The sequence below is a fragment of the Hipposideros armiger genome, unplaced genomic scaffold (assembly GCF_001890085.2).
Source record: "Hipposideros armiger isolate ML-2016 unplaced genomic scaffold, ASM189008v1 scaffold_298, whole genome shotgun sequence".
Classification (NCBI taxonomy): Eukaryota; Metazoa; Chordata; class Mammalia; order Chiroptera; family Hipposideridae; genus Hipposideros; species Hipposideros armiger.
Window position 1 is genome coordinate 708084 of NW_017731648.1, and position 19148 is coordinate 727231.

The 19148-nt window shown below is 48.8% G+C and overlaps 1 protein-coding gene across 8 annotated transcripts in view; it reads left to right on the plus strand.

Annotated features, from left to right (window-relative positions):
• The window catches only part of ILF3 (interleukin enhancer binding factor 3), a 26504-nt gene extending 8128 nt beyond the window's left edge, over positions 1-18376 (plus strand). For 2 of the 8 annotated variants that reach the window (XM_019659341.1, XM_019659342.1), the window contains exons 2-20: positions 2727-2823; positions 3599-3828; positions 3977-4154; positions 6179-6326; positions 7780-7871; positions 8260-8355; positions 9001-9112; positions 9537-9634; positions 10210-10321; positions 10425-10535; positions 10857-11080; positions 11437-11604; positions 12028-12165; positions 12273-12449; positions 12541-12694; positions 12836-12889; positions 16193-16561; positions 17180-17308; positions 17698-18376. In XM_019659341.1, coding sequence (XP_019514886.1) covers positions 2821-2823; positions 3599-3828; positions 3977-4154; positions 6179-6326; positions 7780-7871; positions 8260-8355; positions 9001-9112; positions 9537-9634; positions 10210-10321; positions 10425-10535; positions 10857-11080; positions 11437-11604; positions 12028-12165; positions 12273-12449; positions 12541-12694; positions 12836-12889; positions 16193-16561; positions 17180-17308; positions 17698-17834 — 2730 coding nt within the window. In that variant the 5' untranslated portion in view covers positions 2727-2820 and the 3' untranslated portion in view covers positions 17835-18376. Of the gene's footprint in view, positions 1-2726; positions 2824-3598; positions 3829-3976; positions 4155-6178; positions 6327-7779; positions 7872-8259; positions 8356-9000; positions 9113-9536; positions 9635-10209; positions 10322-10424; positions 10536-10856; positions 11081-11436; positions 11605-12027; positions 12166-12272; positions 12450-12540; positions 12695-12835; positions 12890-13317; positions 14719-16192; positions 16562-17179; positions 17309-17697 lie in introns of those variants that run through there. The other 6 variants (XM_019659343.1, XM_019659344.1, XM_019659345.1 and 3 more) reach the window with 6 other exon arrangements.
• The last annotated feature ends 772 nt before the right edge of the window (positions 18377-19148 follow it).

Sequence of the window (19148 nt, forward strand, 5' to 3'; positions counted from 1 at the left end):
AAGGGGAACAGACAAGTTGCTGTCGTTTTGTTCTTCAGTCTAGTTGTGGAGGACGTTGCTTCACTGGCCCAAGTTGGCACCATCATTGCTCTCTTCCCGGGCGAGGCAGATCAGTCGCCGGCTTCTGGACGGCCACTCACGGCGGCTGCTGGCCGCTCACGCTGGCTGCTGGCTACGTACGGTAGCCCATGGCAACCACTGCCACAGGGGCTGCAGCCTACGCTATCGCCAGCGACTCATGGCAGCCCAGCTCCAGGTTGAGCTGTTGTTCAGCATCTTAGCTGTGGAGGGCAGTGTCACCGGCCCTCATATGTGGGATCCGAACCGGGGCCCTCTGGCGTCCCAAGCCAGTTCTTAACCATCGCGCCACCCGGCCGACCCGCATTATTATTTTTGATGCTCATTTTCCTCAAATGTATTGGGACAAGCCTGTATCAGTCTCTGAACGCTTTCTTGCTTTTCTTGCTTTCTGACCCATGCCACCTGGTACAGTTCCTATGTCAGGTGCCGAATCAGCCACTTCTCTCAGGGGCTCCTTTTAAGTAGATTTTACGCAGTCAATTATCAACCTTATAAAGGTCTGAGCCACCTGGAACCTTGGTGTAAGCTGTGTTATTTTTAAAATCTCTAGATTTGATATTTGAGGAGGGATGTGAGATTGAATAGGTGGTAGGTGTACAATAAAGCATTGGTTCCTGCACCTTGTCAGACTTGGAGGGAGGGAGTTTGTCCTTCAGGGTGTGCTAGCTAGCCACGTCTTAAGGAACAGGGGACTTGCGGGCCATGTCCATCATGATCACACCAGGTAGCCCAGGGCTTGGCACAGAGGAGTTGCACACTGAATGCATGTTGAATAAATAACTACGTCTTTAAACATCAGCCTTCGTTATCAGATTGATGAGGTTCCAGTGTAGATATGGCCAGGACTGGTCGCTGTTTAACATGGGTTCTCACCATTAGGCTATGATTTCTGGTGGCCTCCTTATTGGTTTGGAATTGGTTTTCTGAGCTTTGGTTTGATTTTTAGATTACTTATCATGGCTGCAGTTTTGTAAGAAGAATACTTAAGTTTACTGTGCATTTAAAAAAAAACTATTACAGAAATTGTCAAATAGGTGCAAATGAATCCCAGTATACCCATCCCCCAGCTTCAACAGCTATCAGTATTGTGCAGTCTTGTTTCATCCTTCTTCACTCCCCACCTCACTGGAGTATTTAAGAGCAAATACTGGGCATGTGCTTTTAGCCATAAAATTATCTTAAATATGTATCTAGCAGGTAAAGGCATTCTTTTCGAACACAACCATAGTATCATTTGTCCCCAACTGAACGGTGATGATTCCTAACTACAGGAGGATGTGCTTTTGCGTGCATATCACTCATCACTTAGCTCCCACATCAGCCTGTTGATGTATGTAGATCGGACTGTAACTGTGCTTCATCCTTTGCAAAGGTTGAGTCATTCACTTTTCAGTCTCCTGCAGAGGGGGAGAGGCTGCTTCCATGTTGCAGGGGTAGAAAGAAGCTCCAAGGAAACTTAAAGGCCAAATGGGTAGTGTGGGTGGCTAAGCAGGGTTTCAGGCCCAGGTGTGTGTATGGAAGCTCCCTCTTGGTGACAACCAAGTGGCTCACCAAGGGCCCACGCACAGCCAGCAGCTGAGCCCAGGGACTGGTCCTCCTCTCCCCACTCCTGTGCCTTCTCTCTCCCCTACCATGAAGCCTTTGATCCCATCTGTCTTCTAGCCTGGCTCTGCAGGGCCATCGCCTTCCATTCCACTCTTAAATTTTCAAGTTCTACTTTGGAACCTTTAAATTTTCGATTTGATTGTTAAGTCATCCTAAAGAATTGTGGGAAATTCTTGTTTTGGCCAATCACATCAATGTTTGTCCTAGAAGCAGGTGCCTTTCCAGGATGAGCCTGCTGCCCTGATTGGTAACTGGCTTAGATTGAAGGAGCTAGCTGCTAGGTGGTTGCATGGAATGGGTGCATTCATCTTTTGCATGTCATGTTGATGGGTTTTTTTGTTATTGTTCTTATTTGGAAGATATCAGTGTGGACCAGACTATTTGCATGCACAGAGTGGGAATTGAGTAGGTTGTAGTCAGCATACTATTTAAAGAGTCCAAAATTGTAATTATTGCTACGTTTGTCTTGAAGACCGCTGTTGTGCATTTCAGTTGTATCAGCCTCTGCAAAGCCGAACCCACAGGTGTGTCCATGTGGTTTAGCGGTCACATCCACCTGACGTTTCAGATGGTTCTTGCCTTTCCAAGTTGTAGAAGCCTTTTGGGGCCCTACGTCTCCTGCTTTCCTTATGTCTTCATTATCCTCAAGGATCAGAGCTCCTTCCTTCTCTTTCCTTCTCCAAACACCAAGATTTATCTGAACATTTCTACCTGTACCATTTTTTGGAGGCTTGTTAATATTTTTATATTTGTAAAAATTGGCATGTATTATATAAGAAATGATGAAAGAAGATAGAAAAAGTAAAAATCATCTCAGTGTGGGCCTGAGGTGAGACTCGGGTTTCAGAAACCAGCTGTTTTCATTTTAGGGAATTTTATAATTAGTTGTTTATACCTTGGCTTAGTGGTGGTTACTTGGAAACAAAGATGTGTCCTGATGTGCTAACAGGGCTCCTTCATGAGGCAGCACAGCTGTCTGGGTTCTAAAATTCATCCATCTGTGAAATTATTGAAACTAAAAAGATTTTCTGATCTTATAGATAGTCGAAGTATTGATAACACCAAGGAAATCTGTCATAATTTGAAAAGATAAGCAAAATTTGATTTCCAGACACTACAGAAAAAGAAGTAAAAATGGTAAGAAAAATTTTTTTTAAATCATAGATGCTATTTCTCCATTCGTGTACAAATGTTTGTAGTATTGCCTCAAAACATTTGATTCTATTATTTTTCATTAGATTTTTAAAATTATACTACATAGTGTAGCAATTCAAATATTATAAAATATATAAAGTAAGTGCCTCCTTCCCTCACTGCCTAGAGAAAGAAAAGACAACTGTTATATTTGGTTGTACTTTTCTGACCTTCAGTAATGTTCATATACAGTAGTCCCCCGTTATCCGTGGCTTTGCTTTCCGCGGTTTCAGTTACCTGTTGTCAACCGCAGACCAAAAATATATGGAAAATTCCAGGAATAAACAATTCAAATTCACCTCACTTCATCTCATCATGTAGGCATTGTGTCATCACATCACAAGAAGATGAGGAAAGGCGAGTACAGTACAATGAGATATTTTGAGAGAAAGAAATAACACATTTACATAACTTTTATAGTATATTTTATTATTTACTGTTAATCTCTTACTGTGCGTGATTTATAAATTAAACTTTATCAGAGTTATATACACATAGGACAAGCACATAACATAGTATATATAGGGTTCAGTACTACCTGAGGTTTCAGGCATCCACTGGGGGTCTTGGGATGTATTCCCGCGGATAGGGGTGTACTACTGTAGCCTTATTTTCACATGAATGATAAAGCATAGTTATGAGCTGTGCAGCTTAAAAGGTAAGCTGTAGGTTGCTTTGTGTCCCTGCATTGTTTTTAACTGAGTTTCCATATTTTCAGCGTCCATTGCGAATTTTTGTAAATGATGATCGCCACGTGATGGCAAAGCATTCTTCTGTTTATCCAACCCAAGAGGAACTGGAGGCCGTCCAGAACATGGTGTCCCACACAGAGCGGGCTCTCAAAGCTGTGTCCGACTGGATTGATGAGCAGGAGAAAGGCAGTGGCGAGCACGCTGAGTCTGAGAACTTGGAAATGCCCCCGGAGGATGAGACCAAAGAAGGGGCAGGGTAAGTTTGAAGTTTTATTGCCGACCCCCCCCCCCCTCCCCAGGGAGACCGGCCATCTTCTTTTCTAAAGAAACTCCAGCCTTTCTGGTGCCTCTGGGTTCTGGCCCGACTGAATCCCTCACTTACCATGCATTGGTCTGTCTCTCAGGGAGCAGAAGACGGAGCACATGACCAGAACCCTGCGGGGTGTGATGCGTGTTGGCCTTGTGGCAAAGGGCCTACTGCTCAAGGGGGATTTGGACCTGGAGTTGGTACTACTATGCAAGGAGAAGCCCACGACTGCCCTATTGGACAAGGTGGCTGACAACCTGGCCATCCAGCTCACTGTGAGTGACTGCCTCCACTGGGTGGAGATGGGTGTTACTTATTGAGAATGAGGGGCAGAGGAAGAGATGCCTAACTGCCGTGTGCTACGAGGCACATTCCAAACGCACCCTTGCACCTGTTATGCTCACGCCTTCTGGATAGGTAACAGGCAAAATGCCCCAGAGCCACTGAGGTGCTGTGGACAGTGGCTAGCTGACTGCGAATTGCACCCAGATGCTCGGGCTATGCTGTTCTAAGGCCTCACTTGGCGTGAACGTCACATCCAGACACCATTGGGTAGATGCATAGATAGTACAATGATTAACTCTTCCTCCCTGATCCAAACCTGGACATAAACAAAAACTTTTTAAAAACAAGTTTGTTTCATCACAAAAGTATTGCATAAAGAATAGCCTGTGACATTCCTTGAGCATTTACTACACCCCATCCTAGGCCAGGCATGCGCATCACAAGTATCATTTCATCTTCACAACGCCCTTCTTAGGGCTTTGTCTTCTAAGTATTTGGGAAGATGTGACTGAGGTACAGGAATGCTGATGAACTGACCCCAGCATCCCCAGCTGGTGAGTACTGGGCTTCATCACGGCCATGTGCTGCCTCCTTGGGACACAGTCACTCTGGATTTAGTGACAGGATAAGCAAAAGAAGAAAGTAAAAGCAAAAGTTAAAAAATCTCATTCCTTAGAAACACACCACCGTTCACGTTTGTATGTAAACACGGATTCCGTCGCATGTGACTAACAATTTGGGGTTCGGGACAAAGGTCTGAATTGAAATATGGAGCTAATGCAATATAGCAGATACTTCTGGAGCGGTATTTAAGATGAATCCCTAAGCTTTCCTGTTTTAGTACTAAGTAATTTTTTTATTTATTTTTATTTTTTACAAACCCTTGTGTCGAGGGCTTTCAGTAGATCGCAGCGAGGGAGCTGCTCTGCTATGTACGAAACCCCGAATTACTAAGTAATTTTTAAGTTAATTTTATCCTTATCTATAAAAAACATACTAATTGAAGAAGATTAAGTTGATGTGTTTCTAAAGGAAGGACAACTTTTTATATAGAGTTGCTCTTTAGAGAAAGATACAAATAAAGTGTGTTTTTGTTGATTTAAGTTAGTGTTTCTTGACTGGGGCAGTTTTTCCCCCCAGGGGACATGGCAGATTCTGGGGACAGTTTTGGTTTTCACAGTGTGATGAGTCGGGGGTGCTAATGGCATCAATTGGGTGGAAGCTGGAGATATTGCTCATCATCCTACAATGCACAAGACAGCCCCACTCCCCAGAATGTTCCAGCCTGAAGGCCAGTATAGCTGAGGGAGAAAAACCCCAAGTGAGATTTTTCAAAGTGTAGTTGTCCTTCCTGCTACGTGATACTTACTTTGTTTCCCTTTAAAAAAATCATAAAAGGTTGAATTTTCTTTATCAAGGTATATAACTTATAAAGAAGAAAGCAGAAGTCAGACTGTTGTGACCATCCTTATAGACACATTCATTTGCAGCAAGTACATGCTTTAATATGCATCATTTTATACAGACTACACCGTTTTTACTTCACACAACTTATCCAGGTTTGGAAATAGCGGTGGCTGGATGCCCGTTGTATGCTGGGCGCTGTGCTTTCCATGCAGAGCCCACTTTAAGCCTCCTGCAGCTTTGTGGTGTAGGTTATGTCATTAAGTCCATTTTACAAATGAGAAACCACAATCTTAATGAGATTAGTGATTAAAGTTATACAACCACCAAATGTCAAAATGCGGATTCAAACTCGTCTCCTCACAGACCTTAAACTCTTGCCTATTGCATTATGAAGCTCCCTGTGAAATTACTTCTTTCTTTACGAAGTACCCAGAAATGGCCAAGACCTAGCCAGCGAGAGGGAGGTCCTTACCCCCTGGATGAAGGGACTGCTGTCCGTCATGCCCCAAGAAATTGGCCTGTCTGCTGCAGTAACAAGCAGGGCTAAACAGAACTGTTGATTCCCTTGAGGAGAAAGTGTTTTCGAAAGTTGCATTTTATTTTTTAGGCTGTTACAGAAGACAAGTACGAAATACTCCAATCTGTTGATGATGCTGCGATTGTGATAAAAAACACAAAAGAACCTCCATTGTCCTTGACCATCCACCTGACATCTCCCGTTGTCAGAGAAGAAATGGAGAAAGTGTTAGCTGGAGGTAGGGAGGCTGAGAAGGCCAGCAGACTTTGGAAACTTGGTGTTCCCTCACTGTTCAAATGTGCTATTCAGTTTTAGACTGCGTTGATAGAAGGATATCGGTGTAGTTTTGCCCACCTTTACTCTGAGATCATATCTCCCGTTCGGTTTTGGTACTGGGGAGTTTAACATGACTCTGAGATCATACCTCCCGTTCGGTTTTGGTACTGGGGAGTTTGAACAAACAGTTGCACTAAAAGTGAGTAGCACTTTTCAGATGATTGCACCATTTTGGTTTATCTTGATCCTTGAATTTGTCATCAGTGTTATACTTGGGTTTTCTGTTTAGCCATTCTCTGGCCTTGGAAAAGCTGTCTCGGGTGATGTTACAGTTTTTAAAATATGGAAGACAACCAGATGGTTTCTGCATGAACATGTTGGAGTTGTGCTAACAGCTTGTGGTGCCGCAGAACTGAGGGCTTCTTCGTTTGTCCTCCTTCCATTGGCTGCTTTTATCAGTTCAGTGATTGAAATGCGAAGAGCTGATACAGAGTTTTGGATAAAGTTTTAAACAGTTGTGTGATTTTTCAAAACAAAACCTCAGATGGTAATAATGCTTTCACAATTTCAAGTCCACCCAGGGCCACTCATACATCTCTTCTGTGTGGATGTTTATTAATCTCAAATCTCACACCACAAAGTAAAGGAAACAGGCCTTATCCAAATCCCTGATACGCAGCCGGCAGAAGGCACAAACGCTTTGGTTTTGCTGCAGCATAGGCTCACACTTGGCACTCTTGTTGCTGTTCTTTGATTACCTTGATTCTGATATCTGATTCCAACTACCAAAGCCCTACTAGCTTATCAATTTAGGGACGCTGGACCTTTGACCAACAGGACTCTCTCTGTCAAGGGCTGGGGCTAGGGCAGTCCCGCCTGGTGGGCAGAGGTGGTCCCCTTTGCTACAGACGCCTTAGGATGGCTATTGTGGGAAGCAGAGAGGAAGTTCATTTCCACTTCCCCCACCTTTTTTGTGGGGTTTTTTATGTGTGTGTGTTGTGTATGTGTGTGTGCGGGTCGTTCCCCCCCACCCCCCAATTGAAATTTTTAGCATAGCTAATTTATTGGGAGATCATAGGGAGGAAGCAAGGTAACAAGTCTGTTAGATTAGATAGGATCCACCTATATGTCCCATCCGCTATGGGATTATTCCTTGTAGTGTAACTTCCCACTTGTGTTTTCTTTTTTCTTTTTCCCTTTTTTTTTTTTTTTTTTTGAGGGGCCTCTGATTTTTACGATTTTCTCTCTGGGCAGAGTTAACACACTCTGGCTTCTCCTTCCCTGGTCCAGGGCGGAGATGACTTGAGATTCTGGGAGCCTCTGCTGCCCTTTAGGAAGCTGCCACATCCCCTTTCCACCTGACAGAAACCCCTTGGTCAAACTGTGCCTTGTCTTCTTATTCCATCCATGAATAGAAACGCTATCAGTCAACGACCCCCCGGACGTCCTGGACAGGCAGAAATGCCTTGCTGCCTTGGCGTCCCTCCGACACGCCAAGTGGTTCCAGGTTTGCATTTTGTTCTTCTATTTGTCTTTCGGTAGAGAATTCCTAAGTTTTAACTTGGCTAACTTGCACCATAAAGTTTCGGTAACATTGAAGAGCGCCGTGCTGAACTTAGCACCTGCAGGTGTGCAGTTGCTAACAAAGAGCACATAACAATTTGACACCCCCAAGGAGGCTTGTGACTGAGTAGGTGGGCTGCTGCTGCTTTGTGCCAAGAGTACCATTATTCTTGTCTACATGGTGGCATTGCTGCCGACCACACATTTGATGGTTGTGAATATTCACCCTTTTACCCTGGACAAAGTAGCGCCCCTGAGACTTGTGTTGTTCACGTTTGCCTTGTGTTCCGGGAAGTATCGTGGTATAAAGAGCCTGTGCTTTGTTCTTCTAGGCCAGAGCCAACGGGCTGAAGTCATGTGTCATTGTCATCCGGGTCCTGAGGGACCTGTGCACCCGTGTGCCCACCTGGGGTCCTCTCAGAGGATGGGTAAGGCACTTTGTAGCTATGGCCATCTGGGGGTCATGTGTGCAGAGACCTGTTCCCATAGCCCAGGAATACCTTATGGTAACGGGGCTGGAGTGGCCCTTTGAGGTGTGGCTGATATGTCCCTATCATAGCTGCTTGTTGAGCGACTAATGTGTGCCACATCCTGGGTTGGGGGTGAGAGTGAGATCAGGAACCCTCATGGCAGGTGCACAGGTCAACCTAGGGAGGGGACTGGCCAGGCAGCACGCTTACTGTGACGTGCTCCACTTCATTATGAAGCCGTTGTCACTGTTCTTGACCAGAGGTCAGCAAATGGGCCTACATGCCAACTCTTGCAAGCTGCCTGTTTTCCTATACGGCCCACAGTTAAGAATGATGTTTGTACTTTCAAATATGAGTACCTACATAATAGCCTCAGCTTGGCTTCCTGGCCTACGCAACCTAAAGGATGGAATGTGTTGTCCTTTAAGGAAATGTCTGCTGAGCCCGGCTCTGGGTGTCCAGTTTGGCTTAGCCCCGACTTGTGAAGTTGGACAGCTGTGACTCCCTGTGCCAGCCCGGCTCCACACACCACACAGTGACAGCTCCTCAGCATCGGCTGACCCCCCTTCTGTACACTGGCTAACTGTCCCCCTTATCTTTCAGCCCCTCGAGCTTCTCTGTGAGAAGTCCATCGGCACAGCCAACAGACCCATGGGTGCTGGCGAGGCCCTGCGGAGAGTGCTGGAGTGCTTGGCGTCAGGCATCGTGATGCCAGGTTGGGGCCTTGTGCTTTGCAAGTTGCTGGGAAAGGACAGGGATCAAGGCCCTGAGGCCACTTCTTGGCGGGGTCCCTCTGACTGGGTTAGGGCAATAGCAACACCGTGTCCCCCTAGGGCTGAAGCATGTGACTACCCTCTTGCACCATCATATCCAGCCCTGTGCCGGCTCCGCAGCTGTGACTCAGGGCGGATCCGGGACAGTGGTGACCCACTCCCACGTGAGCTCCTTGCTCTGAGACACATGTGGATTATTTCTCTCATGGGCTGGACGCTGAGTGGGTCACCGAGCTCGGCGTGTTTTCCAGAGCTGGGTGTGGATGGGGCGTGGGGGGTAACGCATCTGGTTCCCTCAGCCAGCACAACTCTTCAGAGATGCTAAAAGATAATCCTCTGCATATCTTCCTTGTTTCCTGCCTTCAGATGGTTCTGGCATTTATGACCCTTGTGAAAAAGAAGCCACTGATGCTATTGGGCATCTAGACAGACAGCAACGGGAAGATATCACACAGAGTGCGCAGGTATAGTCATCACCATTGCCACCGTGAGCCCTTACCCAGTCTGTAATCACTGGCTTCTAGTTCCATTACTGGGTATTCTCAGGGTCACCACTGGACTCATAGGCTCAGGTTGGGGACTGAAGGCAAAAGGATCATGCCTGATACAGGGTGCCCCAATCTGGGATGCTTCTTTCCGCTGGTGCCACGCGTGGTTGTCGCCTGCCCCTCAGCCTGCTCGAGTGCTGTTTTCAGTCACCGAGTTCAGCGGGGAGATATATTTGCTGTGTGGACTGCTCCAGGGGTCCTTCCCTTGCAGGCCCCCCACGTGGCTCCGTGTGGCAACCAGTCTCCAGGTTGGGGTCTCCTGTATCCTTCTCTAGGCGGGTGGTCACAGGCTGGCCTTCCCCCACAGCAAGGCTGGGGCCTGGCAGTCAGGTCCTCCCCTGGCTGTTGGGGGACCCCTTGCTGTTGTAGGGGAGATCAGTAGCAAACCCCTCAGCTCCTACCCCTTGCAGAAGGCATTAGCAAGCGCACACACCTTGGCCAGGAGTGCAGGGTGGCTGAGTCAGGCTCCTATTCCTCTTACCCTTTTCCAGCATGCTCTGCGACTCGCTGCGTTCGGCCAGCTGCATAAAGTCCTGGGTATGGACCCTCTGCCTTCTAAGATGCCCAAGAAACCAAAGAATGAAAACCCAGTGGACTACACAGGTAAGCATGCCAAGGGGGCTCGGCTGGGTGACAGCCTCATAGACTTCCCCACAGAGCGCCAGACAGGACTCTCAGTTGCTTCTGTCCTAATCTATTCTTTCAGTTCAAATCCCTCCCAGTACCACCTATGCCATTACGCCCATGAAACGCCCGATGGAGGAGGATGGGGAAGAAAAGTCTCCGAGCAAAAAGAAGAAGAAGATTCAGAAGAAAGGTACAGGCATTTGTTCTTGGGCCTTCTTGACGCTTTGCTCCCAGTTAAGGTTCACCCCAAAGTGGGGAGAAGCCTGCTTTTTAAAGCCTTACTTTTTTTGGACATGATATTTAAGTCATTTTTAAACTATTAAGTATAACATGGGTACGAAACACAAGTAGGGTGGATGTGCCCCAGCTGGTGACCCCTTGGGTGTCTTTTGCCTGGGAACAGCACAGGCAAGGCCTTGGTGTATGTGGCCACCCAATCCACTTCGTCCCATGACACGAGGCTGTCAGAAGTCATACCCCCTCCCTGATTCAGAATTGACTGATGTTCCAGATGATGTTGGTGGTCTCTCTCTAGAGGAGAAGGCAGAGCCTCCCCAGGCTATGAATGCCCTGATGAGGTTGAACCAGCTGAAGCCGGGGCTGCAGTATAAACTGGTTTCCCAGGCCGGGCCGGTCCATGCCCCCATCTTCACCATGTCTGTGGAGGTAGATGGCAGCTCATTCGAAGCCTCCGGACCATCTAAAAAGACTGCCAAGCTGCATGTGGCTGTTAAGGTAGGGTGGCCAGCGATCTTGTGCAGCCTATACTTGTCCTCTGGACTGCAAAAGCATTTTCTTCATCTGTGGCTCCTTCAGAGCTGTTGTGCCCTATTTAAGCCCTTGGTGAAGGTACCATGAGGGTGTGTGAACACTGAAATGGTTAGGTTTTTGAGTGTTTGCCAAATCACATGTGGCAAGGATGCCATTGTCGTGACTGACAGGCAGAAGGTGTTCACACATAGCTGGGCATGTGGGGAGCTAAAGGAAAAAACACCCTCCATATTGCTGGACACAACTCTAGGAGATTCTGGGCCAGGATGCCCCAGTGCTGGGCCCTCCCTTACTGGGGCACCCGTGGGTCTCCTTCCCAGGTGTTACAGGATATGGGCTTGCCTACGGGTGCTGAAGGCAGAGACTCCAGTAAAGGGGAGGACTCGGCTGAGGAGACAGAAGCCAAGCCAGCTGTGGTGGCCCCTCCACCTGTGGTAGAAGCTGCCTCAACCCCCAGTGCTGCCTTCACCTCAGATCCCACTGCCGAGGTGAGCTCATGGTGGGCTCCAGAGTGTCTTAACAGGATGGAGCAGGCAGCCCTGTATCCTGTGAGCCTGGATGGCTACTGGTCCTTATCATTTCCCCTGAAAGGAGTCACTTTCCAGTCCAGGAACCTATAGGGTGTGAGCCTTTGAGCCATGACCAAGAGGGCTTTGCCGATGTTGACGCAGCACTCAGATCTGCACTGGGGTGGCTCTCAGTGGAGGACAGGCAATTCCCCAGACAGAGAGGGTGAGGGGGAGGTTGTCCCATTGCTGGGAGGCTCACAGATGACTTTGGAGGTGAGGGTGTCAATGAACAGCAGAGTACATTGAGCAGAGGGCCTTGGTCATGATGCGGGTGTGGCTATTCTTCATTTGTTGGACAGCCCTTAGCTGAGTGTGTTGGTTTTCTTTTCTGTTTCCCCTGAGAACGTAAAACAGCAGGGGCCGATCCTGACCAAGCATGGCAAGAATCCCGTCATGGAGCTTAACGAGAAGAGGCGTGGCCTCAAGTACGAGCTCATCTCAGAGACTGGTGGCAGCCATGACAAGCGCTTTGTCATGGAGGTGAGCGGTCCTGGGGCCATTCCCCTGAAGGCCTGTGGCCTTTGGAGAATTCCCCTGACATGGAGGGAGGCGTTGAATCACTTTGGACATGTGTCCGCTCTTCCCAGGTCGAGGTGGATGGACAGAAGTTTCAAGGTGCTGGCTCAAACAAAAAGGTGGCAAAAGCATACGCTGCTCTTGCTGCACTAGAAAAGCTGTTCCCCGATGCCCCTCTCGCTCTCGAAGCCAACAAAAAGAAGAGAGCGCCCGTGCCTGTCAGAGGTGGACCGAAATTTGCTGCTAAGGTAACTGGTTGCCCTTGAGATCTCTGGCCTTGGCACAAATTCTGTTTACCTGAGCATGAGGCGAATATAACTTGTCTGTTCTCCTGTCCAGCCCCATAACCCTGGCTTTGGCATGGGAGGCCCCATGCATAACGAAGTGCCCCCGCCCCCGAACCTTCGAGGGCGGGGAAGAGGAGGGAACATCCGTGGTCGAGGGAGAGGGAGAGGATTTGGTGGCGCCAACCATGGAGGCTACATGAATGCTGGTGAGGACCCTTGTACTGTCCCCATGGGCCAGGCTTGCTCCCTGGGATATGCAAGTCCCTTGGGGTCAAGCTGAGATGCTGGGAGAGGTGAGAATAGGGGAGACCTGCCCCCAGCCCTGGTAACTGTCTGTTCCCTTCCAGGCGCTGGGTATGGCAGCTATGGGTACGGAGGCAACTCGGCAACAGCTGGCTACAGTAAGTGTGTATTTCTCTTTGTGTGAACTTGGGAAGAAGCTGCAGTTTAGCTCCTGTGCCTGAGTTAGAGCAGGGTTGCCCACACATGTTCTTAGTGATTAGGTCAAGTGGTCCTCAAAGCCCTCTTCCCCACCCCACCCCCATCCTACAAAAGTGTGATTTACTGTGTAAATGTTGTCACACAGTGACTTGAAAATTCCTTTAAAGTCAAAATTTTAAATTTCTCTGCTTTAAGCCATGCGAATGAAGCACCAGTCCTGTGAATATGCTTTTCCTGACAGTGCACAGCTCTTGTCTTGAGAAGGAGCCTTCACTGGGGGGTTACAGGAGCAGAGAAATCTAAAACATGAATTTCAATTGTGGCGCTCTGTGCCATTTTTCAAAAGAATTCTAATTTTTTTTCTCTGCTCTGTCTCCCCCTTTTGTAGGTGACTTTTTCACAGACTGCTACGGCTATCATGATTTTGGGTCTTCCTAGAGCATCTAAAAGTATTGCACACAAAATCAACTTTTTACTCCAATTTTCTCGAACTCCAAAACCCAAAGTGTCCGTGCTGTGCCCTTGTGCTTCACTGGGTTTCTCAACCGTGGCTTGTCACCGCAGCTTGTCTGAAACTCTTAGCCTGCAGAATTTAAGACAATGGCAGTTTTTATCGTGATTTGCCTTTGAACTTGGTCATATTGAAGTTCACAATAAGTGGAAAGCAATTTTCAGAGTGCATTTTTTTTGTGCAGAATTGCACAGAATTCTAGAGCCAGCGTTGGTCAGCATCAAGGCAAAAGCCCACCTTTGCTTTTTATGGAAAGCATTACTTTATTTAAGAGACATAATGATACATTTTAATCTACCTTTGTCTTAATTTACAGCAGGTTTTGTATGAATTTTTAACCTTTTAACAAATTCCCAAATCTGGTTGATGCCTTTGACAGTGATGAAAACGATTTCACCACATCAGTATCCAGAGCAACTGACTTTTTTTTTTTCTTTTTTCTTTTTTTTTAAATAAGCATGTAAAACATTGGGAACATTTGGGAATTGTATATTGTGCTAAGTTACCTCTCCCGCCTCTTGTAAATGCTCTGGTGGGTTCGTGTTTGGGGATGGATAGACTATGGCTGGTTTAGCGAGAAGTGAACTCTCAAAGGTATCAAAACTGTGCTTTCATCATTTAGTGCAAGAAACAGACAGGCTTTAAGGGAGCGATAGCGCAGAATTTTGCAAGTCCTAATAACAGTTCTAAATGCATGGGATTCTAGAATTTCTGTTAATATTTTTATGGGACTTTTAAAACAAGCAGAAAGAGCCTAATATGTAGCTCAATTCTCCAGTGAAGAACTGGCCTCAGCAGGGCCTGCTGCTGGGTGTGCATCCGCGGCAGATTCCAGAAGCCCTGGAAGCTTCCACCCTCTCACCTTAGGGTGCAGACTTGCATTTGTCACTTCTTCCTGTGTACAGAGGCACACACAGGCGATTGGGCTCTTTACTCAGGCCCCCGTTTCCTGGTGGGAGTCCCTGGAAACAAGCCTGGTTTTGGCTCCCATCAGCAGATCTTTTTGCAGCAAAGCCTGCCTCTGCGTTGACTTGCAAGATTTTGCGTTTATTCAGGCAAAAACTGGTCAAAACGGTTACTGCATAATTTGTTCCCAGAGGTTTGAAACATTCAGTGAAACTTTTTAAAACTGATTGCATGATGTATTTTTTTTTAGAAAGTTATTGTTTGAGAATAATGTCTTTTTATACCAGGAAATAGTTATCCTGAATGACGTTGAAAACTTCCCCATCCCTTTATTTTTTTTTAATCAATACATGTTAAAGTAACAAGCCCTCACTACTTGGCGTCTTCATTCATTCCCGTGTTTGAGGAAGGGCAGCTGATGTGGCAGGGTTCTAAGAGGGTACCCAAAGAGGACCTCCTGTCCTCTGGCCTTCTCGCATGTTTGCTCTCTTGCATTGTGGGGCACGTTCTTCTCCTTGATTTTGTGATGGGGCCGAGGTGGGGGGAGGGCAGCCCACCTGTAGAAAATAAACCCATGGCGGAGATTAGTTCTATCCAAATTTTTGTTCAAACAAACCAATGCACATCATTGTGGGGCGCACATCTTCAGTGGGTGGACGGTTTGTGAGGACTCCCAAATTCACTCAAGACGCAGGGAGCCCCTTGGTGCTAAACATGGGAAGGAAAGGAGGGAGGGAGGGAGGGACAGGCTGGTTGGACACATCCCCTCCCCATCCCACCCACATGGGCTGACCAGGCAGCAGTCCTGGCCATCTATAGAAAGAGGCAGAGCCACAGCCAGCAAAGACATGCCCATGCCTACCTGCTCTGGAAGCCCAGGAGCTCCACTGCCTAGGCTGGACAGCCACCCACACAACCCTTGCTCCCCTCTGCTCCCTCAACCTTAGCTGACCTATCCCCCCGCAGGCCCACCTGAGTGTCTGGTGGGGTCCATAAGCATGACAAATCTGTGTTCTGGGGTCCTTATCTAATGACCAGAGGTGGGAGGGGAGCTCTGTGACATTCTCAGCTCCAGGGTCTGAGAATGTGGCGGTCTTGCTGCACGCTTGTCAGTCCTGCTGCTCATTCCTGCCTGCGCCCAGCAGCTGTGCTGGGAACAAGGAGGGGCCCTTTGGGGGACCACTAAGGCTGTAGCTTCAGTCCCCACCTGGATCTCCTGACCCCAGCGTTAGTCTCCTTTCTCCACAGGGCTATTGAATTGCTCCTTAAGTCATGTTTGCACAAGTCCCACCAGAGAGAAACCCCCAGTTCATTAGGCTAAGTCTCTGTTCCAGGTTCTCTAAGAACCAGGTCAGACCAGTTGGTCTTCCAGGAATGATACCAGTTTCGGGCGCCTCATGGCTATTCGTGGGGTCACCCAGGCCTGTGACTGCCGATCCTCTTCCCAGCACGGCGGGGAAGGGCTGGCTGCTTCTCCGGGGCTTTGCTTTTCCTGTCACTGATGGGGACATCTGGGTAGAGGTCAGCTAGTCGTGAATGTCATCCTGCACTCGGAGCCCATCTCATTGTAACGTTGACATCCGCTGCAAAAGCTGCTCGTGCTGCTGCTTGGCAAAGATCCATTGTTGTCATCAGCTGACGGGTGAGTGGAGCTGAAGGCTGGGCCAGCCCAGACTGCTTTAGGGACCGGAGCCACTGTTCCTCGCTCTCCCTCCTCTTTCACTCAGCCCCCGTCTGGGCAGTGGGCTAGTGGGTCAGCCTTCAGGGCCCACAGCTGCGACCTTCCCTCCTTTCCACTTTCCCCATCTCCCGTAGCCTTCGCCTGACCTACTGCCTTCCTGTTTAGGTCAGTTCTACAGCAATGGAGGGCATTCTGGGAATGCCGGTGGTGGCGGCGGCGGCGGCGGGGGCGGTGGTGGCTCCTCCGGCTATGGCTCCTATTACCAAGGCGACAACTACAACTCGCCAGTGCCCCCGAAACATGCCGGGAAGAAGCAGCCGCACGGGGGCCAGCAGAAGCCCTCCTATGGCTCGGGCTACCAGTCTCACCCAAGCCAGCAGCAGTCGTACAACCAGAGCCAGTACAGCAACTACGGCCCCCCTCAGGGCAAGCAAAAAGGCTATAGTCACGGCCAAGGCAACTACTCCTACTCCAACTCCTACAGCTCCCCCGGGGGTGGCGGCGGCTCGGACTACAGCTACGAGAGCAAATTCAGTGAGTTGGCATCCAGTCCCCCAGAAGCTCAGCACTGCCCCACCTCTGGCCGAGGGACTAAAAGGAAGCTGGCAGAGTACCCCTGGCCTAGCACCTGGCTGTTGCCTTCTTGTCGCCTTCTCTGAAAGGCAGGTCTAGCAGAGACCCCAGGCCAAGGCCCCAGAGACTGAGTTGAGGCTGGTTCAAGAGACTGAAGTCTATGATTCTGGGCAGCCACTGCGAGGTGGTCTCTGGAGATGGGGTTGCATGTAACCCCTGAAAGAGCCTGAATTAACTCCTCGCTCCACCTCATGCACAGACCCAGTGGGCTGTACTGTGCTGGTGGCCCAGCTGGGGAAGTGTAGATGTTTGGTTGTTTGTGATGGGACAGGACAGCTGGCTGCCCGGTTCCTGAACTGCTGGGAAGCTTGGGTTGGAGGAGCAGGTGGGAAGGCAGTTTGGAATAGAGCTTCAGAATGTGGTGATCTGGGCCCCTAGCACTTCATGGTGGGACTGACGTTCCACATGTAAGCAGTTCAGACAGGGAAATTTGTGTATGTCCAGGGTCTCGGCCAAGGGCCTGCCACATCCATGGCCATAGTGCAAGGCCCCTTAACCACGCTGTGTTCTCTCTCCCAGACTACAGTGGTAGCGGAGGCCGAAGCGGTGGGAACAGCTACGGCTCAGGCGGGTCATCCTACAACCAAGGGTCACATGGGGGCTACGGAGGAGGTTCTGGGGGCAGTTCCTCCTACCAAGGCAAACAAGGTGGGCTTGGAGCGGCAGATGGCACAGCATGGGGGTCTCCGGGCCACATACAAGCTATGAGGAGGGGTGTGGCAGTGTGGGCCGGGCTGCAGTGGCAGCTGCCTCTTGGCTTCTGCGTGGGGTGAGAATGGAGCAGGAGACGCGGGCACATGGGGCCTTGTGTGAGCATGGAGTTAGGCGTATTTCCAGCTTCTTGGCTTTTCAGAAGCCAGAAATTGTCTTACTCTTAAATGTTGACACCGACATGAAAAAATGCTGACAATACTGAGAGTCAAACAGGGCCTGGTGTGGGGCAGAGAGCCCAACCCAGTACTTAGGCAGCCCCAGTTACAGCTCCCACTGCTGACGCCTCTGTGACTGGGCTGATCCCCATCCCCTCTCTCTCTCAGGAGGCTACTCGTCACAGTCGAACTACAACTCCCCGGGGTCCGGCCAGAATTATAGCGGCCCTCCCAGCTCCTACCAGTCATCACAAGGAGGCTACGGCAGAAACGCAGACCACAGCATGAACTACCAGTACAGATAAAGCCCTGAGGGTGAAGATTTGTACCTTCTGCACTTACCCCTCCTCGTTGTAAGATTCAGTTTTATGCATCACAGTTAACATGTCTGTGGCCCCTCCGGGCCCCCTCGCCCTACCCCGTCCACGTTGCTGTGTTGTGAGGTGCAGCTGGGCACTCTTGTGACCCGTCCTGTGACCCATATTTAGCCGTGTTTGGGACTCTGCGTCTTCAATGGTTTGTTAGTTGCCATTACAACTTTGTCTGAGTAGAGTTTTCTGAGTTCTTGCAGTTCAGTATCCCTCTGTCTATTTACAATTGGTGTTAGTGTTAACTCAGTTTGTCTTGAAATAGTTACAGAAGGGATACCTCATCTGTTAATGCTTTTGTGAAGTGAGTTAAACGAGCTTTCTGTATTTTAATGCTTTAGTGTTTCAGTTTTATAAGTGAAGATTTTATTTTAAAAACCAGTGGGAAAGAGTGGGTTTTTTGTATGTCTGGATCATTCAGACAGTACATCTGAATTCAGCTGAATGTAGACAAATAAAGAAAAAGAAAGAAAACTGCACCGTTGTAGGCCTGGGTGTCTGACCCTCCAGCAGAGCAATGGGCAGGTTTCTCTACTCTGTTGCCAGTGTGAGAAAGTGGCGTGGGTGGCAGGACGGTTCTTGGTCACGAGAGATGGTCCAGTTCCAGGCCATTAGACGCCTTACTCTGAGTTGGCCAGGGCCAGCAACCGGTTCCAGTGTTCCAGTGAGCACCACACCCTGTTCCTGGCTGTCTGCAGTGACCTAGTGGCCCATGCTGCTGCTGGGGTTTGCACACATCATTCAGCATGCCTTGTTTTCTCCAGTCTAAGAATGGGTGTGGTTTAAGTGCAATTTCAAGTCATTATGGGGTAAAATGTCCTTGTGGGACTGGCATGTGGAACCTAATTTGAAAAAGTCCAATTGAATCTGGCTGAAGTACCCCAAGACATGGGAAACCCCAGCCATGGAACCATCTGTGTTGGGGTGGCACTCTGTGACAGCTGCAGCCTTCATTTCTGGTGCTGCCGCTGCCCAGAATTTCAGAGTGCGCAGTTGGGGTTCTTGGCAGTGGCCCAGCCCTGTTCCACCACGTTCCCCTGAAGCAGTGTTCTTAATCCTGAGCAATTTTTTAGTCCTTGGGGACATTTGTCACCTAGTGGGTAGAAGCCAAGGATGCTGCAGATCACTCTACACTTAAATGTCGGCAGTGCGGATGTGGAGAAGCCCTCCTCAGAGCAGTGCTTCTCAACTCTGACCCTCCCAGAAGGTGGCCTCTCTGGGAAGAGCCTCGTGGGCAGGCAAGGCCTGGGA